The 26,636-nt window shown below is 37.6% G+C and overlaps 1 protein-coding gene across 2 annotated transcripts in view; it reads left to right on the top strand.

Moving 5' to 3' along the window:
* The window catches only part of LOC127409601 (protein dispatched homolog 1-like), an 85,707-nt gene that overhangs the window by 48,666 nt on the left and 10,405 nt on the right, over positions 1-26,636 (top strand). For both annotated transcript variants that reach the window (XM_051644270.1, XM_051644271.1), the window contains exons 2-3: positions 2,932-3,481; positions 26,537-26,566. In XM_051644270.1, the coding sequence (XP_051500230.1) occupies positions 2,976-3,481; positions 26,537-26,566 (536 nt within the window). In that variant the 5' untranslated portion in view covers positions 2,932-2,975. The remainder of the gene's footprint in view (positions 1-2,931; positions 3,482-26,536; positions 26,567-26,636) is intronic.

Genomic DNA, 26,636 nt, shown 5'->3' with positions numbered 1-26,636 from the left:
CCATATGATACGCTCAGTAGTTGTTATACTAATGCTATGGAAAGAGCTGTGTAAAGATTCTTTAAAGTTTTTTTCATTATTTATTTATTTTTTTCATGAAGGGGGACATACAAATAATTGTGATTTAATTGTCTGGTTTAGGGCTTGTTTGTACTATTATAACAATACATTTTTATACTTTTTAAGGTGTATGTGTGCGAAATACAGACTAAGGCAACTTATAATCATATATGGTTTCTTTTAAAAATGTAAAAAATATTGCACAGGGGTAGAGGTAGACCGATATATCGGTTTTACCGATTAATCGGTTTCAATAGTTGCTTTGTGGAACAATCGGTTATCTGCGAAAATCTAGTTTTTTATTCCTAATTTTTTTATTCCTCATAAATAATCCTTATCTGGTGAAATTATATACCTATATTTACAAAACTCTTCATCTGGTGAATATATAAAAATATTAATCTGTTAAATACTTGCATATAGAGCATTGTAGCATTGTATATATTTTTTTTCATTAAAGTAACCAGTGTATTTCAGGCTTGTTTATAGTTAAAAGTCCCATGTTATGCACCAAATCTTAATTTTCTGGTTATTATTATTAGAATTTTTGTTGCACAGTTAACTGCTTTTGGGATTTTAGTCATTTTGTACTCTTGCAGCTTTAATGCCTGTCATAGTAAGGAAAGACTAAGAACTTTTTGGTCATTCTATAAATCGATTTAAAATCGATTTATTAATCAGCTGATTAATCGGTTATCGTTCTTTTCCACCAACTTTTGGCAAAATCCACGGTTGACCTCTACACGGGGTAGAAGGACATGAAAATGTATTTTTTAAATATGACCAAATACTTAAAATATGTCTGTTTTTATTTATTTATTTTTTTGGAGTCCGCTTTAGTCTTGGTCAGTTTTACATATACACTTGTTTTTGGATCTCATCAGCCAACCTATAATATAATATGATCACATATAGATCAAATACAGTAATGCTTTAAAATGACATTGAGTAAATAATGATTTTCATTTTTGGTTAAGCAATTTATTTAAGGGACTGAATTGTTAAATTAATAATTCACCCAAAAATTTAAATTATGTAATCATTTACTCCCATGGAACAAAAGTGTTTTTGAACATATTTTTAAAAACCTTATTGGCGCTGTTTACAGGGGTTGATCAATGATTAGATTTGTTTTTGGGGTGAATAGCGACTTAAATGTTGGTCTGTTTATCACACAAAAGCCTCATTCACACCTCCAGTGACGCAAAGCGACAGGATGTCATTTATTTTCAATAAGAGCTGAGAGACTTCTGTCGATATGAGCTACAGCAACCACTGACGAGAAGATGTGGCCATGGCTAGTGACACGGCAAATTTGGAAAAAAGTTTTACTTTATACAAGGGATGGACCGATATGAAATTTCTGGTCGATACTAATACCGATTAAAAATATATATATAGGCTGATAACGATACCAATATTTTGCCGCTTAGATACATTCGTGCATTCCAACTTTATGCAAATGACGAGGGACATTCGGGAGCGATTACCAATGAGAGTGAAGTCAGTGGCGCTCATGTCTTCCATCTCCCTGGTGTCAAGTGTAGACAAGACTGAGACCATGGGTGTCACTTTGTTTTAAAAATGAGTGGAGACATTTTTGGGGGGGTTAGGTTAAATTAGGGTTAAGGTTAGGGAAACTCATAAATATTAATTAGGTTATGTGCAGATAATGTCAAATAATCTTTTACTGTTTTGATAAACAATCGGTCATGACCAATTAAAGAGCTAGAAAAAATATTACACATAATTTGATAACTTGATCAGTACAGTCAGTACTTTGATTGTGTTAGTCAGTGGATAAATATATGGATCAGTACATTTTAGCCCGAATGTTTGATTGGTCTCATGGTAAAGTTTTTGCCTCCAATACAAGGAGTTCACGGGTTCTAATCCGGCCTCATAAAACGTTTTATTTTTTTAAACAATTGCTTTGCAATTTAACTGGAGCTGCGCATCAAGAACTGGACAAGTTTCTTCTGCATTTGACACATACCTTCAAAAAGTGGTGGGAACATGTCCCACCCACAAATTACGCCTATAATGGAGAGGTTAAGTTATTGGGAGCGATTTCACTGTTTTATATGATTTGTCTGTAACCACATACATGTGCTTAAAAAAATGAGTTTGATTCATGCATTGATAGATCGTTTATCTTGTTAACGACATGACGCACTGCTACATTTTATATAAAAATGAATTTAGGATTAGGGTTACGGATAATCAAAGATAATCAAATTATCTTAGTTTACTGGCAATATATTTAATCTGTGGGCAGATTTCCAAAAGCTATGGCCAATTGTGCAGTCCAATAATAATATAAAAGCGACGGAAGTAGGAATGCCCACTAGCAACTTTGCTGTACAGAGACTAGCGACATCAAGTGACAATGTCGCTGGTGGTGTGAATGGGGCTAAAGGGATCGTATCGCTTCTTGGACTTGAAAAAAGTGCATAAATCGTATCGACTACTAAGGTTTTACTATGGACTACCTTTATTGGGCTTGACAGCCTGGATTCACTGTTCACTTTCATTACATGGCAGAACATTTTCTTTTGTGTTCCATGGAAGAAAGAAATAATATGGGTGTGAAGCAGTAGAAGAGTGAGGCTTTTTCCACACTAATACATTTCTGTTTGAAAATACTTACCCACAGTAGAATGGCGTATTTTTTACTGTATTGTTTCGAAAACGATCTCCAGTTCTGCGGACTTTGGAAAAGCAGAGTTTTCTAAATAAATATGACAGAATATTCAAGATGAATTGGAACCAGAATTGTTAAATTCCTTACAATGCCCATCCCTGTCTTCCACACAAATTCAATAGTTGTAGAGTCTCAGTGAATGACCGTGATTGTGTGTTTGTTTACAGAGTAAAGTCCTGAGCATACGGTTGGCCCTCGGGCAGGAAGGACCATGGCCCTGAGTGAGGGCTCCGATGACCTCCGGTCCCTCAGCAATGGTGGACCCTCAACATTCGCCAGCGACAAAAGTTACCATGCCAACGAAGACTCTGAGGAGGACCTGGGAGTGTCTACATCCAAAGGGGACCCCACATATCCCAATGAACAAATCCAGCCGGATCGGTCGGGTCAAAGAGGAAGGCTTAAAATGAACGGAACTGTACGTCCATCTTCGTCTGGCTCCGCTGCTTCTTCCTCGTCCTCATTGCATGGCGCAGACTCTCAGCGGCTGGCCATGCTGTTACCCAACTCTCTACCACCCCATTGTTGCACTTGTTGCGCCCCATGTCAGCCCATCTGCTGCAACGGGAACCAGCAGGATTGCGCCCTCTTCCAGAGTGCTGTGTCAGCTGCACCACTTCACATGGGCATGTGCGGCGTGCAAGGCGTCCGATGTTTCTGCATGCAGCACCAATGGCAGGAGCATCTGCAGAACCCGCCCAACATGACCACACTGAGGTGAGCATTAAAATTAAAGGAATATTCCGGGTTCAATACAAGTTAAACTCAATAGACAGCATTTGTCAATCCGTAAACAATAAAATACTCACTGTTTCAAAAGTATAGCCGCAAGACATAAATAGGGCCGTCACGATTTTGAAATTTGGCTGTCGATTAATTGTCAAACAAACAGTTGCAATTATGATGATAAATTTGAGTTGTTTTAGGGCTTTCACGATTAGTTGTCAAACAAATTGTCATACAGTTGAACTCAGAACTTTACATACATCTTAGCCAAATACACTTAAACTCAGTTTTTCACAATTCCTGACATTTAATCATGAAAACATTCCCTGTCTTTGGTCAGATAGGATCATTTTCTGCAATTTTTCAAGCTGCTTAAAGGCACAGTTAACTTAGTGTATGTAAACTTCTGATCCACTGGAATTGTGATGCAATCAATTTAAAGGTAAACAATCTGTAAATAATTGTTGGATGTCCTAAACGACTTGCCAAAACAGTAGTTTGCTAATATTAAATCTGTGGAGTGGTTAAAAAATTACTTTGAATGTCTTCAACCTAAGTGTATGTAAACTTCTGACTTAAACGTGTCTTAAGGTGAATGTCCTTATATTTAATTTCAAACATATAAGTCAAATGGGAATAAAACTTATGAATGACATGAAAAATAATGTTTCAAATATCAAAATATTTCTAAATAATGAAAATGTCTCCCTTTTTGATCAACTTTAGTCTTGGTCCATTTTACATTTACATGGTGGCCCCCTCAAAAATGGGGCCACTGCGTTTGATTGGTCATATCTTAAATAGGCGTTTGCATGATTTTTGGCGTACTTCTACGACTTTTTGTAAACAACAAAATGGCGTCATTGTGATGTCATCGTGAGCAACAACTTGCTACAAATAAATAAATAATTTAGCTACGTTTTCAATGGCAGTAAACTTAGGTGCTTTTCTTTCCCCATGTGGACCCTTTTTTTCCCACGGGGCCATCGCTGTGGAGGACCTGTTTTTAGATAAAACGAGTTTTCGCTTGAACGCCCCAATGTTGCGAGGCTGCGTGAACTGTTACTCTCGTGCCCTATCATGAGTGCGCACAGGAGATCAACGGTCAATGAACATTTTCACTAAATAATACATTAGATTTCAGTTTGTTTCAGACCAAATCTTATCGTATACTTTCATAACAATCATGAGTCTCATGGAATAATTTATTAGACTTCTGAATTATACTTTTGTGTCCTTTTGAAGTTTGAAGAGGTGGTCGGCATAAACTGCCATTGTATGACATCACTGAGCGTCTTTGAACTCAAAAGCCTTTCACCTAATTTAAAACACGCACACGTGCCCACATGTCTCTCTGTCAAAGTTGCATCTGAAGCTCTTACGCGGTTGTAGTCCAGATCCAGTTAGTCGAGTTAGTTACTTTTCAGATTAAGATGTGTAATCAACTGAAACTTCGATCAAATAAAAAAAAATCACAAAGCTGTCGGTCCTTCATCCAACGTTGAAGTACAGGCCTGGAAGATATTCAAGAAACATCCAGAGCTGTGTGTGTGACAGCTGCAAGCCTCGACCAGCCAAGTAGCCTGAAAATGATCTTTGTCTTCTCAATTTCAGGGTGTCAGTTTGAGACGGCTTTACATGTTATCAGAAACAACAACTGTTTAGCTTGTGTTTAGCTCAGTCTGATAGATCTATTTTATTCTAGTCACTTCTCAGCCCTCTACATCGAGAGTAAATTACTCACATATGTGACCTAACTTGGCGCTATGCGACTAAAAACTGTTGGTTATTAGCCACTGGCTAGTAAATATTCACCAGTGATTGAGTTGTGTAGAATAACTTTGGCACCAAGACTCTTTCTGCACTGCGTGTTGTCTCTGAAGGAAATTGACCTTATTTGGCTGCAGTGGGTCATGAAACGGTGTTACCATCACTTTAGTTGAGCCATAAAATGCCATAGTTACTTTTACATTGCATTTAACCATGTGAACTTAAACTTTTTGACAGACTGTTTTCACGACATCTGTTTTGATACCTGTTGGGAAAGTAAAAAGTGTTGCAAAACTTTAGAGCTTGTAGATTTTAATGTGAGAATTTGTGCAATAAATATTTGTACATGTAAGGCAGGGGCGCCTGCAGGATTTAATTTGATGCTATGCACAGAAATCTGCCTAATAAAGCTTATACACTATATTGCCAAAAGTATTCGCTCACCCATCCAAATAATTGAATTCAGGTGTTCCAATCACTTTCATGGCCACAGGTGTATAAAATGAAGCACCTAGGCATGCAGACTGCTTCTACAAACATTTGTGAAAGAATGGGCGGCTCTCAGGAGCTCAGTGAATTCCAGCGTGGTACTGTGATAGGATGCCACCTGTGCAACAAGTCCAGTCGTGAAATTTCCTCGCTACTAAATATTCCACAGTCAACTGTCAGTGGTATTATAACAAAGTGGAAGCGATTGGGAATGACAGCAACTCAGCCACGAAGTGTTAGGCCACGTAAAATGACAGAGCGGGGTCAGCGGATTCTGAGGCGCATAGTGCGCAGAGGTCGCCAACTTTCTGCAGAGTCAATCGCTACAGACCTCCAAAGTTCATGTGGCCTTCAGATTAGCTCAAGAACAGTGCGTAGAGAGCTTCATGGAATGGGTTTCCATGGCCGAGCAGCTGCATCCAAGCCATACATCACCAAGTGCAATGCAAAGCGTTGGATGCAGTGGTGTAAAGCACGCCGCCACTGGACTCTAGAGCAGTGGAGACGCGTTCTCTGGAGTGATGAATCACGCTTCTCCATCTGGCAATCTGATGGATGAGTCTGGGTTTGGCGGTTGCCAGGAGAACGGTACTTGTCTGACTGCATTGTGCCAACTGTGAAGTTTGGTGGAGGGGGGATTATGGTGTGGGGTTGTTTTTCAGGAGCTGGGCTTGGCCCCTTAGTTCCAGTGAAAGGAACACTGAATGCTTCAGCATACCAAGAGATTTTGGACAATTCCATGCTCCCAACTTTGTGGGAACAGTTTGGGGATGGCCCCTTCCTGTTCCAACATGACTGCGCACCAGTGCACAAAGCAAGGTCCATAAAGACATGGATGAGTGAGTTTGGTGTGGAAGAACTTGAATGGCCTGCACAGAGTCCTGACCTCAACCCGATAGAGCACCTTTGGGATGAATTAGAGCGAAGACTGCGAGCCAGGCCTTCTCATCCAACATCAGTGTCTGACCTCACAAATGCGCTTCTGGAAGAATGGTCAAAAATTCCCATAAACACACTCCTAAACCTTGTGGAAAGCCTTCCCAGAAGAGTTGAAGCTGTTATAGCTGCAAAGGGTGGGCCGACGTCATATTAAACCCTATGGATTAAGAATGGGATGTCACTTAAGTTCATATGCGTCTAAAGGCAGATGAGCGAATACTTTTGGCAATATAGTGTATCTAGGGGGGCATTCTCCCCCGGGAGATTTCTTTTTTTGTGTGCAAAAAACAACACTAAAGCGTTCAATTCTGGTGACTTTGAGATAAGCATTTCTTTTATTTTCTTGAGGATGAGTAGCATTCATGTAACTATTGGCTAAAGAATTTCTTCCAGTAACCATTCAGACAGACACTTTTTCGCGGTAAAAATGCAAAACGCCTGAGTGACTCCAGCTAAGTCTCCTAAGCAACCAAATTGGCCTGGTTGCTAGGGAGGGTAGAGTCACATGGGGTAACCTCCTCGTGGTCGCTATAATGTGGTTCTTTCTCGGTGGGGCGCGTGGTGAGTTGAGCGTGCATGCCGCGGTGGATGGCGTGAAGCCTCCACACGCGCTATGTCTCCATGGCAACGCGCTCAACAAGCCACATGATATGGTGCGTGGGTTGATGGTCTTAGACGTGGAGGCAGCTGGGATTCGTTCTCCGCCACCCGGATTGAGGCGAATCACTACGCGACAATGAGGACTTAAAAGCGCATTGGGAACTGGGCATTCCAAATTGGGGAGAAAAAGGGGAAAAATCCAAACAAAAAAGAAAAAGAAAAGAAAAACGCACCACAATGAAACATCTCATCTCGAGACGCATTTTTATCAGTTGAAGTTATTTTTAACTTGACACAGCATCTAAAAATGCAGCGCTCCCGTAAGAGATGCTAAAAACGCAGTGAAACGTGACGCAGTTGTCAAAAGACATCCATCTAGCGAATGTTTACATGGAAAGCGAAAAACAGCGTGAACGGATGCAAAAACGTGTTCAGTTTGAACAGCCCCTTGTTCACATGACACAGCACTAGCTCAAGTTTCTCAAAGTTACCTCTCAAAGGACAGCCTTTTGTTTCAGTTGATTGTTGGTACATTTCCACTATGCAGCGCTGTTTGTTCTCTGTATTCGTAAGTATCCAGAAACTGTTTTACTGTGTGAGAACCCTCTCCAAATGATTCAGTGAGAGAGCGGTCAGAATGAATTATACTGAATCACGAATCGATTCAGACAGTTTTGCAAGCCTGTTTGGCCAATTCACTGAAAAGACCCGACGCAAATTGGGCATCACTAGTTCTTTTAAACAGCCAACAGAAATACGGGACACTTTATGACTGATGAAATACTGTGAGAGTAAATGTTTCTCTGCGCTGCCTCCGATGCATACTTGGGATCTCCTGGAAAGATCATGTGACCAACAACGAGGTGCTGGAATGCGCCCAAACCCCAGATGGCTAGGCCATGTATGCAGGACGGATGACGGAAGAATCCCAAAGGACATCCTATATTCAGAACTTGCCACTGGCAAGAGGACTACAGGTCAGCCCCATCTCCGCTTCAAAGATATATGCAAGAGAGACCTCAAAGCTCTCGATATTGACATCAACAGCTGGGAAGAACTTGCCCAGGACAGGTCATGTTGGAGACACTCCTTGACCACTGGACTGAAAGTTGGAGACGACAAGCTGCGGCAGCTCGCCGAGGAGTCTGTCACTCACAATTTTGGTCTGTTCCTCACACAACACGCTATATAGCTTCAGAAGAATTGAGATCTAAGGCACGTGTGTTATGGACGACTTTTAAAAAAAGTTAAAATAGCAAAAGTTTTTCTTATTACATAGGGGGGCGCGAACCGAAAAAATTGAGAACCACTGCATTAGCTGCTTTTCCACTATCGGGCGAGCCAGGGCTATCAGCATCTGCCACTAACTTTAACTGCCATGGTGTCCCGAATGGTCTCTCCACTAACTGCAGGACAGTGTCCCAGCACACCGTCCATGATCTTGAACCATGGAACGTGCCCTCTCTGGGCACCGCTTTTGTCCATTGTGCATTTTAACAGATTTGCACTGTGCCCACAATTTTATATATTTTTTTCCAAACCTGTGCCGTTGTGCGCTGGATACATAAACTGGCAAGTTTGGCAAAACTCTGCCTTTGACATTGACCCCGCCTCACTCCCCAGTTGGCCTTGTTTGGCCCAAGGGTAATCGGCGGGCCAAAGGCCATTGACTTCGAGAAAGCCCTGAGAAGTTACAATGAAACCCCGGAAGTGACAGTGGGAACGCAACTGGCCCTGGCACGCACTAGCACACCTTCATTTGGCCCAATAGTGGAAACGTGGCTATTTTCTCTGTTGAATGTGAACCAATGCTCCAGTAAACTATGGTTTTAAGGGGGGCTAGGGCGACTAGGGTGAAATAACGAAAAAATGATATCTCAGTATTTCCAACGACGATGTTCAGTATATATCGCAATATTTTTATTTGCTCTGAAATGGCTTAAATTGGTGATTTTTAAATTCAGTGAGACCGCTCAATATTTCAACTAAACACCCGGTGTTGCCAAGTAGATTCAAAATGTTCAAAAAGACATTAACACAGTTGTTACTTCCGTGAACATTTTTATGCACATGAGTTGTTTTGAATCGATTCATCATAACGAACAGTTCAATTAACTGATTCACAGAAATGAATCAAACTTACCAAGTCTAATGCCGTTTTTACTGCTTAAGTTTAAATCAGAGATGCTATTAAAACATGAAGGTAGCCTAATGACACTCAGTCTTATTGTCCAAATAAAAAGCACATTAAAATCAAAGCAATATTCATAATTCGTACTTTGTCAGCACGAATACGTTGTGAATATGCTACACTATGATTTTGTTGCTTTAGCGAATAATGGAGTCTCTGTATGAAAAATGAAGACTTAACTCTAAAATTTTATCTAAGTCTTGCTTAACTCTCTAAGCTCGGATCGGCAAAAAAAATGTATCAAAATATTACTAACTACAGTATTGACCAGCACAAAATAGGTATCGTTTGAAAGCTTAGAACAGGGCTACTCAACTCCGCAAAGCAAGACCCCTAAAGCCTTGAGGGCAGCACTCTTAATTTGAGTAATTCTTATACAGTATATAAGATTTATTTATTAAGTTTATAATAAGAATTTAATCGTGAGCGTTACTTTTAAAGTATAAAATGTAAATTGGTGGTGAAACATTTCAAATTTCTCATGGTTTAGTTTACATTTTTCAAATAGCCACTTTCAACTACGTTCATTGGAGTATAGAAAACAGACTTGATCAGTTCTTTTACTATAGTAATATAGTAATTGCAGTAACCATGATTGCAGAAACCATGGATTTACTATAGTAATTTGACAGAGCACGCGAGTGCGCGGCTGCGCGCATACTGACCGCCGCTCTCATGTAACATCAGCTATACTCAAATATTCTTTGTTGTTTAATTCATTCGTTACATTCTTGGCAGTGTTTTTTGCACTCTAACTGTTCTGCGATGCAGGGATACAGAAAATTACCGTAAATATTCTAGAAAATGGGCACCTCACAAATCGTACACATTTTATATTGTTAAATATATTTTTGATGACGTCAACATAACACGGGCCGCAAAAAAATCTCTCGGGCCGCATGTGGGCTAGCGAGTGACAGCTAAGTATATGTTTTTGACATTTATGTTTCATGTGAACAAGTGTTGCTTATAAGATGCATTTTCAACTTATAATTTCACAAAAAATAAACAGAACGCAAAATAACATACCATTTCTTACAGGAGGGGATTCCCGTTACAACGAGCCCACACACAACGTAATCGGATGCATAGATCATTAGATAAAACACACGAAGCACAATGTGCATACATTTATTTGTTTGGAGAGGCTTTTGGACACTTGGAGATGTTTTGTGACACTAAGATAAATACGTTTTTGTAATGCTATAACTTTTGATTGCTTTGTTGTATCAACACATAATTGTACTCCGTTACAGATGACATGATCGGGAACAAAACAAAAGCAGTCATTAAGCATTGTCATGTGCTTGTCCTCCGGACAAGTAAAATGGTCATTCCCTTGTCCCGAGTAAAAAAGTTACTTGTCCGGAGAGAAAAAAGTATATTTAAGTTACATTCTCAAGTAACATGTCAAAGTTTATGTTGTATATTTTTCTAAAATTATGACCGATGCCCAACCTAATAGTGTACCTATGAAAATCAGTATTTATCTTCGACAGTAGTGTAAACTGCACTGGGTAGGGGAGGAGGATATTGTCATATGATAATTATTTTATGTCACGTATGGTAGTCAAATAAAGATAGTCATCATTTACAGCAGGAGTGCTCACACTTCTGATGGAATGAGATCTACTTTTTCATCATGTTATTGCAGCAAGATCTACCATGTATAATAAAGGCTGTACATTATCACAATACCAACATTTCAGTAGTCTGTAGAGAAATTTGACGATTCTCAATACCAGCTTCAAAACCACAACAAATAATAACACTAACTAATATGATGATTATGGAAGAATGGTTTCAAGTAGTTATTCAAGACTAGTAAACAGTCAGTAATAAAATAACAATAAAAAACAGCAATGAATAAAAATACAAATTAAGAAATAAATGAAATGCAACATAAAACTACTACTGGTCTTTACTGTACGATTATAATACATTAATACTTTTTAAAGCTACTAAAGTTACTCAGTCAAGAGCAGTGAGTGTTTTCTCATTTTCTTGTTATGGTTGTTTGATTATTATAATGACACACTAGACAGCAGCAGGTCTATTTGCTTACATTTATACTTACAAGTCTGACATTTTAATACAAATCCGCTGTTTATGTTCACTTTAGACATCACTCTCTGTGTATTCATGAATACCTCACCAAGACGGGCATTTTGGCGGAATTTTGAAATGTAGTTTAACCGTTCAGGTGCGCGTTTGCGTGAGCATTTTCTGAACACACACATATGCCACCTGTCAATCAAACTGGGCGAAGCTGTTACTAGATCGCTAGTGAATTATAAAACTACTTTCAAGAGCAGAATAAGAATATGAACTTTCTATTAAGTGACACAGGCCTAGGCTATCACAAATATAGCTGGTTATTTTTTTGTTATTGACATATTAATATTAATCAGTCTGCTTGTCTGGTCGAGCAAGTAAAATTCTCTTTCACTTGCCCCTTCAAAAATCCACTTGTCCCGGACAAGCATTAATTTCGAGCCCTACTTAAAGGGTTAAATGCCCTATAAATGCTGCCATTTTTTCTGTCGCAGTTATAAAACGAGTAATACATACCCTACAGTAATTTTAGTCCCTGACCAGCATTTTTGTATGTGACGCCTCACTTTAGTGTTTTTTGAATTGTGACGAGCGCTCAAGTTTGCTGTCCGCTCCGAACAGAAACACGTGCAGTCGAGCGGGACCGTTTGCTCTCCAAACCCCCTCGGTGCTATAATGATCTGCCATACTGCCATTCCACTTACTGAACATCGCTTTTGGCAGCTCAGCTGCGCTTTACTACTCGCCAAAGGGCGTTTTTATTCCAGACAAAACTGAGCAGTTGTGCCTGTATAATGGTCACAGTTATACGGCACAATTATATGTTAAACACAGGCTATAATGGGCTTTTGAGAGGTCATGTCAGGTTGTGTGCAGTTTTGAATGTTAAATAACTTATTATTCATCAGTTCCAAGAATAATGTTTGTGGAACAAAAAATTAGTTTCTGGAACAAAAGTTCCAGATTTAGGCCATGCATGCCATTGGGAATATTACGGGTTCAATACAAGTTAAGGTCGATCGACAGCATTTGTGGCATAATGCTGATTATCACAAAATTAATTTAGACTCGTCCCTACTTTTCTTTAAAAAAAAAAAAAAAAAAAGATACAAATTTGGGTTATAGTGATACACTTACAATGGAAGTGAAAAGAATGGCCAGGATATTAGTCAAAAAGAAAAAGTTAGAAATGACATGAGGGTCAGCAAATGATGGCAGAACTGGGTGATCTATCCCTTTAAGACACTATTGACGCTTCCCTGCTCTTTGTGAATAACTCGGTCCGGGCACGAGGAACCCATGGAGTCAGTGAAGATGCCCAGAGCAGATCAAAGCTCACCTGATCCCATAAACCGCGATCAAAGACTCAAACCAAGCAGGACCCAGTCATAACCTCAAATTAGACCGATGTCTAGTACTCTTATTCTGGTTTACTTAACAGATTGCAGACTGTAGAAGATTGAGGGAACAGCTGGAATGTATTAACCTGACCTGGACTGTCTTGTTTTTGATACTTGTTAAAGCTACAGGTGCAGTTATTATCATCATGATCAAAGAGACAAATTATGCGACTTGAGGAGAATCCCTGCAGCGATTGCACTAGACAGTTTTCAATTCACAGCTTTTAAATGTTTAATCCCAAACCATCACAGCGCAAACAGTAGTGCTTACTAAGGCAAGCACCACTATTACTCACACTTCGGTTTGAAACATACTCTTCGCAATTTACATGAACGTGAACGCCTCAAGCTACGCAAGCTCGGTTTTGTGCATTATGTTCTAAAACGTGTCAGACACAATTTAGGACATAAGTATGCATTGCGTCCAGCCTGATGCCATAGAAATTACGTGACTGGTGACATTTATGCAAAATTACATTACGTGGTTTCTTACACGTATCGTGGCAATTCTGATGTGAAATATCCACTGGGTGGCGCTGAAAGCAAGTTAAATATTCTCCCAAACAGATGAGGCTTTTAAGGTTAATGCTCTATCGAGATTTAAATCAACAAAACCGACATCCATACCCTAAACCTTGAACCTAAACCTAACCGATAGTGTTATAAAAAGCAAATGTGAGATGAAAAACGCAACCGTATCATTTTGTGGTGCTTCTATGACACTTTCGGCTCACGTGTCGACTTGCGTGCTCTTCAGGACTCGTACCCTGGTCCTTTACATCACAATTGTAACGCTCTATCAGATAATCTATTGCACAGTTTGATCGCGCTCGAAAGAGCTTGTAAATGTAGTTGGTTATGTAATGCAAACGTTAAAATTAGTCATGCACTATAGTAAAAATGAAGATGTCAAGATAGCATTGTGTGAGGAACAGGGAGAAAAGTAAGTGTTTATGAACTGATAATCTGCCGTTTTACTCATCATTTGTGTGAAAGGGAATAAAAGTAATTCTAGTGCAGAGTCGAGTGCTGGTATCAAGCACAGGGCACGTTGATGTGGTTCAGGTGGCAAAAATTTTAGCAGCATTTTTAGTCGTAGATGGGTGCCGCCAACAGACGTCGAACGGTGGTGTGTGTACATTAATCGAAAACAAATGTTTAGAATTTTAGAACGCATTATGTCATCAGCCAGACACGTCCGGTGTACGACCCCCTTTATGACCACTAGCCTATACAGATGCATTAAACCAATGTCAATGGCAGGCACATGCACCGACGTCGCACAGAGACTGTCTGCTAAAGGTAGACTGATATATCAGTTTTACCAATTAATCGGTGCCGATAGTTGCTTTTTGGAACAATCGGATATCAGCCAAAATTTACAGATAGTTACCATTTTTATTCCTCCGTGTTTCTCATTGACCTTTAGAGGTAAAATAAAACGATCGCCAACAAAAAAAAATTCATCCATATTTTGATTCTCACTTCAATGCAAATTTGGTTATTTTGGTTAGATAACCTCAAGTGATACCTCAAGGGCTTGTTCATAGTCTTCAAATCTTCCATTTTGTTTTCTTTCTGGCTATTATTGGCATTTTGGGTTCACAATAAACAGCAACTGGGATTTTACTAATTTTGGACTCTTGTAGCTTCTCTGTCTGTGCTCGTCATAGTAAGGATTGGAAAGACTAAACGTTTTTTAACGTCCTATATAACGATTTTAGAATCTGTCGGCCAATTAATTGGTTATTGGCCTTTTCCACCACCTTAGTTATTGGTATTGGCAAAATCCACTATCGGTCGCCTTTAGCCTTGTAGACATGCAAACATTCCCCGACTTTGCGCGCCATCGGTGCATACTGTGCTGATAGCAACGTTTGCGTCACGCGCACTTGCTCTGTTAAGAACTTCACATACTGAATATTTTCCAGATGTCTGTCAGTCTGTCTTTCCATCTCTATGTCTTACCCTCTTACCTGTCTCAGCTAATTTCCTGTCCTCTCCTTTAATTTCCTCTCTTCCTTGTGTTTTCCTGTCTCACAGTAAAGCCGAACTTTCTCTCTACCTCTCAGTCCACTTACGCCCTCTCTAAAGGTAGAGCTTGTGAAGTTATTCATAAGACGTGTGTCTTTAAACTCATGGGGTATGAAACCGTACTGTCTGGCTTTGTGTCTGGGTTTTTACATACTGTGACCTGCAAATAAATATGCATTAGGCTAATATGAGTAGTTGACACATTAAGTGTCCATAGACTTAAAAAATAAATAAATAAACATCAGAATTTTAGGTTCAAATTTAGATTTAATGTTAAATCTAAATTGGGAGTTTTGTGTTTAGAAGCCATCTATAGGCTAGTATACGCTTAAAAGATCATTAACACATTAAAAATATACAATATTTCAGTCAAATGCTCTTTAGAATGAGAATGTTCAATAAAAGGTTTATTTTGCAGGATTAGATCCTGGCTGATGTTAAATGCTGTTTGCTGAAGCTACATCTCCGCCTGGGGTTTGCTGTTCTCTAAATGAGTTTGGCACATGTCTAGACATGCTTGATATCAAAGCACAGTCACTGTCGCTATTTACACACTCCAAGAGCTGAATGAAACGATCCTTGAGACTTGTGGCAAAATGCCAGTGATTTCAGCTGTTTGACTAGTCCACCGCACAAATGTTAATGTCATTGCAATATTGATTAAGTACAGAACTGCTGTAGTGCTCAATTGAAAACTTTCATTAAGTCATTAATAATATGTGCACATAAATATTTTAATCAAACTTGCATGGCATTTGAATGCAAATTAAATGAATGTTCTGGGATTAGCTTTTAAACAGATGTGACAATCTGTCGATTTTCATAGAAAATAATACTAATACTAATATTAACGTGTAATAGACTTCCATCATAAGTGCATTTCTGTTCATATATTTGTTGATTTTTTTTTGTTTATACAATCTAATTTACAAGTCGATATTTATTCTTTATTGTGGTAATCAACAGCAAGCCGCACATGCTATCTATGTTGAGAATTACATAATGAAATAACGTTTGTTAATGATATGTTAATGAAAGTTATTTTAAAGTGTTGTTTTGTCTAGTTATCTGCCTTTTAAGACTAATAAAATTGCTAAAATATGCAAAGTTTGGTAGTTATATCTTAAAATGTTTTTAGTGTTTATTTGCTTTAAGACAAAAAAAAAGCTTAAGATTGAGCAAGCTACCCTAAAATAAATAATCCTTAATTCACACAATATGTCTATATATATATATATATAGTACTTTGGAGTGATTCTCACGAAACCTGTCAAAATGTCCTGGTCCTGTTTTACTCAAAATCAAAAGAAACCAATAAGAAATTATATTTGACATATACTGGTGAAAATAAAACCTTTTTTAGGGCCTTTAAGATTTTTTACATAGTGACATTATTTGACATTTTACCCACTAGTTCTCATTACCGCAATGTGAAAAATGTATATGTTATTTAAATTGTTTTTATAAAAAGTATTTATACCCTCCTGCGACCCCCGCGTTCACATGCGTGGATGTTGTATTTTGATTTTGCTATATAATTTGCTATATTTTATAATGAATAAAAACCGACTGAATACAGTTCACAAGACTTTAGACTGTCATTTAAGGGTTAAACTTCTGGCGCCCCGAGTCATGTGACACAATAACATGATGTTGATTTCCTTGAAGCGCTCCTACGGATGCAGCGCCAACAAAAGTGCCTCTGGTAAGAAATCTCTTCAAGTTATTTTATTGAAACCTGTTTGGTTGTAAAGAAGAGAGTCTGTAGTTTCATTTGATATGTGATATGCCGCTTTAAACAATCCGTTCATTTTTCACGCGTCAGCGCGCTGATAAACATGATGTCCACATACGTGTACACTGGCACCACATTTCCTCAAAAGCAGAATAAAACATGTTCAACTCTAACACATCTGTGGGTCATTTCACTTCATAATTTCATTATTTTGTTATCACTGTGCAGTACGGTTCTATTCATGAACATTAGTAAATGCATTCTTATATTTACTGTGTATTATCACATTGAGAATAAATGAGTTCATACAAAAGCTGAAAAATGTGTCTTTCAGAAGCTTTATATGGAGTTATGATGAAAATAAGGTGCATTTCAAACTGTTCTGAGACCAGTGCAGACAGACAGCACACTGGAGGTTAAGTCATTCACTAAATAGGGAGCAAGGGAGCATCCTATAGCTCTCTATGCAGTTAAGTGCATTCACTCCTAAAATCTGATCAAAAGTTCAGTTTCAGGCTGCAGATGATGTTTGGATCACTCAACATGTTTGACAGACATGGGACAATGATAATCAGTACATAGATTCAGAATTTATAATGTATCATTTTATTTTAACATGGTTGACAGTGATTGGATGATGCTGGACATTACTTTGAATCAGAATTAATTATGCTAATTTCTGATGTAATATCTGTAACGTCTCAAAAACATGAATAATCAACACTCCTGGAAACATAATAAACAATTTGATGAAAAAAAATCTGACTTGTTATAGTTTACAGCTTGTAGCTTAATTTCACAATGTAGTCTCGCTGTCCACATATGTGGACATTCATTTTTAGCATATTTGCTCTAGAAAAATAATTGTTTTTTGCTTTAATTGTTAATTAGGTGCTACTAATTACAAAAATCAAAAAGGGAAATGGAAAATGCACACAGCAGTCACGCTTGGGTCTCAGGACGATATACTCCCTTTGTGTACAGCCTTTCATTTTTGCCAATTTTAATAAATAAATAAAAATCAGTGTAAAGCTTCATCTTTTTTAATGTTATACTTTTTAAAAATTCATATGTTACAATAATGAGAATCATCATTGAAAACAAAGGGAATAGAACAAGTAAAATATATATATATAAAAAAAAATAAAAAAATTGGGGGGTAAAATGTACATAAGTTTCCTGAAAATAATGTCACAGTGCAAAAAAAAACAAAACAATGGTCTGTAATGTAGACTTCTTAATTTAGCATTAATGTCGCATTTATGCTGCAGTAGGGCAGCACAACTGGAACAAAAATCATAATAACCGATTATACCCTTTGATAATGTAATCGCAATTATTAATGTCGATTAATAGAAGTTAAATCAAATACTTAATTGTTCAACATCATGTCACATGTTGCTGTTTAATCAGTAATCAACTTCACATTGGTGTACTTAGTAGCACATCAAAACTGTGATTCACTTTTTTTTTTAATTGTATGCTGCAAAAACACGTTGTAAATAGAAACTGCACCGTTAATCATCAGTTTTGCAGTCGATGCATCCGTAATCATAATCTCAATTACGTTTTCGATTAATTGTGCAGTCCTATGCTGATTCCTGTTTTGATGTATTTAAGTCATTTTAACTTTGAGTGCCAAAAATGTGTTAATTAGAGTGAAGGCCTCCAGGCTCTCCCAAGAATCACAGTGTATCATATATTTCAAAGCATGTAGTGCTTACTCTGCATTCCAGCGTTTGTGACTGGCCGGAGGTTTAGTTGCAGAATACTTGCACTGGGAGACCAATAGATAATGAAGACATGTCTTGGACAGCTTGTAACTATTGGCCACAGTGTTGAAATCTGCCTCCTTTGAGTCCATATATCCACGCATGTCAAAGCAAAGAATGTGAAGATATCAGGAGTTGACCCTACGACCTCGCGGCACTCGTGGATTGAGCCTTCAACATTTCTACAGTTGAACAGATACATGTGTGCTCATCAATCACAGATTCAGATGTGTTGTGGGTTTTCAGTCAGGAATATTCGGGGTTCAATACAAGTTAAACTCAATCAACAGCATTTGTGGCATAATGTAGATTACCACAAAAAATGATAAACCCAGCCCGCATTTATTTACAAAATAAAGCAAAAATCTGGGTTACATTGCAACACTTATATGGAAGTCAATGGGGTCAATCTGTAAACGTTTTTTTTTTTTTTAATAACGAGGGATGTGTCCATGTTGATAACCGTAAAAAATAATTATTCCACAAATTCCATCAATTAAGCTGAACTTAAATTAAACCCGGAACACTCTTTTAAGAGTGTAAGATTAAAGCAAGACCAAATAAATATAGTAAACCAGAGCTGTCAAAATTAACGTGTTAATGCATACGATTAATACGTTTAACGCGTCATTTTTTCCTTAATCGTAATTAAAACATTTACAGATTTGACATTAGATTCTGACATTTTAATCACCTCTGTGTGAGTTCTGAACACTGGTTGGAGTAGGGCAGAACCTTTGTGATTTGTCAGCCCGGAGTCTTACACTGACACACAACACGTGCACACACACACACACACAACAGCGATTCGTGTCAATAATCAAGTAATGAAGAAGGACCTCTTAACGCTTTTTGTTGTACAAAACAAGCCTAGATGGGACAGATAATTAAGTACTTTGAAGCCTCTTTAAGGCGCAATTTAATTACCATATTAGCACGTCAAGTCTTAACCATTACGAAAATGCAGAATGGCAAATTTTTGCCTGCAAGTGCTTTTTCATGTGGAGTTCAAAGCGCTGCTTCATGCTGGCGTTGACGCCTGACACAAATTTAGAGTCAAATTTCATCACTTTGAAAATTGGTGATAAATCATGATTAACTAATAATCGCTATATATATATCATTTTTTTTTCTCCCCAATTCCCAATGCGCTCTAAGTCCTTATGGTGGCGTAGTGACTCTGTTGCCTCCGCGTCTGAGACCGTCAATCCGTGCATCTTATCACGTGGCTTGTTGAGCATGTTACCGTGGAGACGTAGCGCGTGTGGAGGCTTCACGCTATTCTCCGCGTCATCCACGCACAACCACGTGCCCCATCGATAGCGAGAACCACATCATAGCGACCACGAGGAGGTTACCCCATGTGAGTCTACCCTCCCTAGCAACCGGGCCAATTTGGTTGCTTAGGAGACCTGGCTGGAGTCACTCAGCACGCCCTGGATTCGAACTAGCGACTCCAGGGGTGATAGTCTTTACTCGCTGAGCTACCCAGGCCCCCTGGATTCATTGCTATTAAAAAATTGTAATCGACTGACAGTACTACTGTAACATAATTTCAGCCCTATTGCTAATCTCAGCTAGTTTGCTAGTTTGCAAAATGTTTTGTTTTTCTTTGAGTAGCTAAATTGAGGATTTATGTACAGCGGGGGACCTTGAGTGAAAATGAATCTGTTTTGAATTTGTCTAATTTAATTAACATTTTTAATTACAAATATTACCATCATCATAACTTCAGTTAAAAATGAAAACAAATTAACAAGAATTTCAGAATGTCTTAAAAATGTATACAAATATTAAACAATATTATGTGGTATAATTGTGGCATTTAGAACTAAATTACAGATTATTTAGCTATTGACATCACAATAAATTGAGCTTTACCTTTGTTATATTAAATAAACACTAAACACACGAGTTAAAAAAAAAAAAAATTTTTTTAAATACTTTTAATAATGTAAAGGCAGCAAACTAGCCAAAAAAATGTAACGCCTTATAACTTTCATTAAAGTTGAAGTATGTAATTTCTGTGGCACTGGCACCACCGAACTGCAAAATTGCAAAAATAAACAATGTTTTCAAACAGCTTTCCGAATACAGCCCTCGTCTGCAGTTGTTCTAACTGTCAGATAGTCCCGCCCCCTAAGATCCCCGCTGTACATAGATCCTCAGTTTAACTCAAAGAAAAACAAAACATTTGGCAAACTAGAATTTTTGAGAATTTTCAGGCTGAGGTTAGCAGTAGGGCTGAAGTTATGTTTACAGTAGTAGATTTTCAAAGTGTTGAAATTTGACTCTATATTTACTTATTTTCCTGTCAAAATGCTTTTGTTTCCTTAGGAAAGAAAACAAAACAATATGTAACTATATAATGCTATATTAACAGTTTCCAAACAAAACTTTTTACAGTATAAAGATAGAAATGCACTAAAATGGCACCAATTCAAGTAACATTAAACGTTTACCAAAGTCTAAGTGTGAGTTTGACTAATTGAAAGAACTTATCCCCACTTAGGTTGCATATTCATTATAATGGGCATTACATTTCTAAAACTCCTCCACAATATTAATCGGCCGGCACACTGTGGCTATCTGCTTTGCTACAGCAATCGTGAAGCTGCGTTCATGATTCGCACCAGGGCGGCAACGCCAGCGGCATGCACCTCTTTGAACTCCACATGAAAAGCGCTTGCAGCCAACATGTCATTCTGTGTTTTCGTGATAGTTAAGACTTGATGTGCTTCTGTGGTAATTAAAATGTGCCATTCATAGGCTGAAAAATACTTTATTTCTGTCCCATCTGGGCTTGTTTTGTACAACAAATAGCGTTAGAAGGTCCTTTCTCAATCACTTGATTATTGACACGATTCGCTGTTGTGTGTGTTTGTGTCAGTGTAATGACTCCGGGCGGATACATCACAAAGGTTCTGCCCTACTCCAACCAGTGTTCAGAAGTGAATACAAAGGCACCATTGGTTAAGTAATGTTGTTGGCGCGGGTCTAAGCGGGTCGCTTAAAACAAACACAAGAATGTTTATAGTGCCATAGAGACAGTATTTACAGTTTTTGAGAAAATTAACTCATGCATGGCTTACTTATAGCTGTCTCTGCATGTTAAGCTGGGATATAAAGTATTTTAACACAGCTTTAACATATAATTTTCCAAATGGAAGCAAAGAAATCTGATCTTCTGTACAAAAAGTCAAAAATTCGATTAGTGAAAGAGAAATAGTTCAGAATCTTAAACATTTCTTAATTTTACATCATGACTTTTTTTGTTTGTTTTTTTAATTCAGTGTTTACATACAAGGTAGTATAAATCTATGATGAGTTTTACAAAGTTTCACTTTCTTTCTTCTGGCTTACTTTGTATTAATCTGAAAGTTTAAAAGTTTTACAGTTGAAGAACATTCATTGTGATACAGTGCGTTGTTTTCTCAGATTTCTCTTCAGTAAAGTAGACCAACACATTCCCCATACGGTTTGATCAAGTGTGAGTAATCAACGTGGTTGACAGTAATTGTTCCTGCCTGAACTTGAACGTCTTTTAAAACATCTCTGTTTTCAAGCCCCGCCCTGTTTTCCTGCCCCCTCCTTGACCTCTGACCAACACTCCCTCTGTTTCCAGTTCATCCCATGTCAGCGCTCTCTTGTTTAACCCGACTACCATGTATTTTCATTTTTAATTAACCTCTTGATCCATAAACATTTCGGTCTGTTTCTTAGAACAACATTTATCCACAAAACTGAGCGCCTCGGTTTTCAGATTATCTCGTTGTCGTCTGTAATGTTTAAAGTATTAGTCCTCATTAGTGGCATTTGTCCTTGGGGTTAAATGTTTTTATTACCCTTTTAAGCAATCAGACAAAAGTTGCACACATCCAAATGTTTAACAAAAAAAACTCCCCAAGTTGCATGAAGAAACGCCCAGATGCTTTTCAATATCTGTTGTACTCGAGTGAAATAATCCATCCCAATATCTCATAAATGTTGTACCATTTTGGACGATCTCTCGCACATGCCCCTGAATTCCACAGTCCCAAATATGGACCATTTGCTGATAGCACACTATATAAATCATCAGACTCTTTCTCTTGGCTTTGCCACATTTTTACAGGAAGTGAAGGAAATCTGGTCCTTGTTATTTGCTTTCGAGTTTGGTTGTTTGATTATCGGCTGTCTGCGTGTACTTTGCTCTTGATTGTACTGAAAGGGTGTGCACCTCTCTGTTTTTAAAGTCTAAATTGACTCACCTTGTGCAGAATATGCAGATGCTTCAAAGCCTGCGCCGTTACAACATCTGGTTGTTGTATTAACGTGTCCGCTGAACTTAAAGGGATTTACGGCCTCTCCAGAAGTCGCCCCGTGGTGAAAAATTCTTGCTAGTGGCTTTTGTTCATCTGTGACTCTCAGTGCCATAGCAACCACCAATTATAGCATTCCATGGATTTCCTTTTAAGATGAAGAGGGTGACAATTACAGCCACCTCTTGGCCTTGTGACCCTACTGCTCCCACCACTTGGTAATATTTGTTGAAGAAAACAATTTAATTGGTTGTCATCGTGGTTCTTCAGAGATGAGCTGCCTTATCATTTGTAACTGATTTGTTGTTAGTGGCATTTGCTGTAGAGTGCAACAGTCTGGTTCCATAAGTAAAATCCCATTAATTTTCTCCATAGACTAATTGAGTTTTAACAATAACTTATAAACCTTCAAAGACAGACCAACCGAGAGCTCCTAAGTTGTTAATCAAGGGTGCATGCTTCTATTGAAACCGTCAGTCCACGTTATTTCAACTTAATAAAAAAAAAAAAGTTTAATTGCACAATTTGTGTTTAAGAACTACACTACCCATGATCCTGCAGAGAATCATCCACCAATCAGAGAATCACGGCAAACAAAGTGCGCCAAAAGAGCTCTGCAGCAACTTCCAACATCCATGACATACTGTGAATGATGCAATCGAGACATGAAATACTTGTATATTTGCAAATATCTGAATATTTTGCATTGAAATCAAAAAATATAATTCATAGATTTACACTGAAGGAACGACCTGAGCCATATCTAGAGATATCTCTTTGTACAGCACAGAACTTTAAGATGGACAGCTATTGTGCCATAGACCACAATACCAGTGGCTTTAAACTAGTTTTGCTTCATAGTTTATATTGGGGACACAATACAGTCACAAAATATGTTTATTGAACATCAGTAAACAAAGATGTCATTCAAATCAATCACTGAAATGTACAGGTGCATCTCAATAAATTAGAATGTCGTGGAAAAGTTCATTTATTTCAGTAATTCAACTCAAATTGTGAAACTCGTGTATTAAATAAATTCAATGCACACAGACTGAAGTAGTTTAAGTCTTTGGTTCTTTTAATTGTGATGATTTTGGCTCACATTTAACAAAAACCCACCAATTCACTATCTCAAAAAATTAGAATATGGTGACATGCCAATCAGCTAATCAACTCAAAACACCTGCAAAGGTTTCCTGAGCCTTCAAAATGGTCTCTCAGTTTGGTTCACTAGGCTACACAATCATGGGGAAGACTGCTGATCTGACAGTTCATTGCAGGAAGACAATCATTGACACCCTTCACAAGGAGGGTAAGCCACAAACATTCATTGCCAAAGAAGCTGGCTGTTCACAGAGTGCTGTATCCAAGCATGTTAACAGAAAGTTGAGTGGAAGGAAAAAGTGTGGAAGAAAAAGATGCACAACCAACCGAGAGAACCGCAGCCTTATGATTGTCAAGCAAAATCGATTCAAGAATTTGGGTGAACTTCACAAGGAATGGACTGAGGCTGGGGTCAAGGCATCAAGAGCCACCACACACAGACGTGTCAAGGAATTTGGCTACAGTTGTCGTATTCCTCTTGTTAAGCCACTCCTGAACCACAGACAACGTCAGAGGCGTCTTACCTGGGCTAAGGAGAAGAAGAACTGGACTGTTGCCCAGTGGTCCAAAGTCCTCTTTTCAGATGAGAGCAAGTTTTGTATTTCATTTGGAAACCAAGGTCCTAGAGTCTGGAGGAAGGGTGGAGAAGCTCATAGCCCAAGTTGCTTGAAGTCCAGTGTTAAGTTTCCACAGTCTGTGATGATTTGGGGTGCAATGTCATCTGCTGGTGTTGGTCCATTGTGTTTTTTGAAAACCAAAGTCACTGCACCCATTTACCAAGAAATTTTGGAGCACTTCATGCTTCCTTCTGCTGACCAGCTTTTTAAAGATGCTGATTTCATTTTCCAGCAGGAATTGGCACCTGCCCACACTGCCAAAAGCACCAAAAGTTGGTTAAATGACCATGGTGTTGGTGTGCTTGACTGGCCAGCAAACTCACCAGACCTGAACCCCATAGAGAATCTATGGGGTATTGTCAAGAGGAAAATGAGAAACAAGAGACCAAAAAATGCAGATGAGCTGAAGGCCACTGTCAAAGAAACCTGGGCTTCCATACCACCTCAGCAGTGCCACAAACTGATCACCTCCATGCCACGCCGAATTGAGGCAGTAATTAAAGCAAAAGGAGCCCCTACCAAGTATTGAGTACATATACAGTAAATGAACATACTTTCCAGAAGGCCAACAATTCACTAAAAATGTTTTTTTTATTGGTCTTATGATGTATTCTAATTTTTTGAGATAGTGAATTGGTGGGTTTTGTTAAATGTGAGCCAAAATCATCACAATTAAAAGAACCAAAGACTTAAACTACTTCAGTCTGTGTGCATTGAATTTATTTAATACACGAGTTTCACAATTTGAGTTGAATTACTGAAATAAATGAACTTTTCCACGACATTCTAATTTATTGAGATGCACCTGTATTACGATATCGGTGAACTACGTAAGACCAACAATTTGCGAAATAATTACAATGTCTGAATAGGAAAATAAGACGAACGCATAGAACAAACACTTGGCTAAATATTGTATTAGTATTAGCTGTATGTAACTTTAAATATTAATTATATATTATATATTTTATATTTAATTTGAAACATTGTTTCAAATAATTTAAATAAAAACATTAATTATAAATATTAATTAATACAATTATTTAATATGAAAAATACATTTAAATATGTAATTTATGATATGAATTTTTTTGTATATATTAATAAAAAAATAAAGACATCGAATATAAATATAAATTAATAAAAACTATTAATATAAATGAAAAATCATGGACAGTAAATGTATATCAAATTGAATGTAAAAATATTACATATTAATACAAATTAAAACACTGAATATAAATTAATAAAAATGTTTAAATGAAAATTATGTCATTTAAATATTAATTTCATATGATATTTTATATTTAATGTGTTAAATACATTAAATATAAATATGAATTAATACAAATATTTAATATGAAAAAATAAATACATTTTAATAATTAATATGTAACTATTTTTGTTTATTATTTGACATTAATGTAAATTCTTTTTTATATTACAGTAGCAAGTGTCAGGTGAATTTGTGCCGAAATACCAAGTTTATTTGGATGCAGGGCCTTTGGTGTCAACAACAAAAGATATTTGAGGCGTTTTCCTCTCCCTTTTTAACTATGCACGATTGTATGGTTGGTTGTATTTTATGTGCATTTAGCATTGTTTTATTCCTTGCTGTCCAGAAATGTATCACAACAGAACTGCAACCCACCAGTTCAGAACCGGTACAATACAGCAATACAACAAAATACAATTACAGTATCAACCGTATTTACTATGGAATAGTAGCAGATCATTTTGATCTCTAACAGCCATTAATGCATCTGTATATTATGTGTATGTAGGTACATATTCCTGATTATAAGCAGATGTGCAATGGGTGTATATTCAACACAGAGCTCCCAGTATTGCACACGTATGATGGTTTTTATTTAAAAAACATTGATACTGCTGGAATGATCTACGCTACATAAGGTGTTTTCGTGAAGAAAAAAAGTCTCTCCACACATAGGCGGTTTTAATTGACTGTTTGGCTCTTAAATCTAATCCTAGTTTATCCTTTGTAAAATGTTTTTTTTGTTTGTTTTTTTTTTCAGCCCTCCAAGGCCCTTTCGGTTTCCCAAAAGGTAAGATTGCTGTTTCTATCTTTGAATTATTTCTAGACATAAGACTTATAAGCACTTATCTAAATTGTAG

This window comes from Myxocyprinus asiaticus, chromosome 19 (assembly GCF_019703515.2).
Source record: "Myxocyprinus asiaticus isolate MX2 ecotype Aquarium Trade chromosome 19, UBuf_Myxa_2, whole genome shotgun sequence".
Taxonomy (NCBI): domain Eukaryota; kingdom Metazoa; phylum Chordata; class Actinopteri; order Cypriniformes; family Catostomidae; genus Myxocyprinus; species Myxocyprinus asiaticus.
Note: the sequence above shows the minus strand (reverse complement) of the source record. Positions and strands in the feature narration are given on the sequence as shown.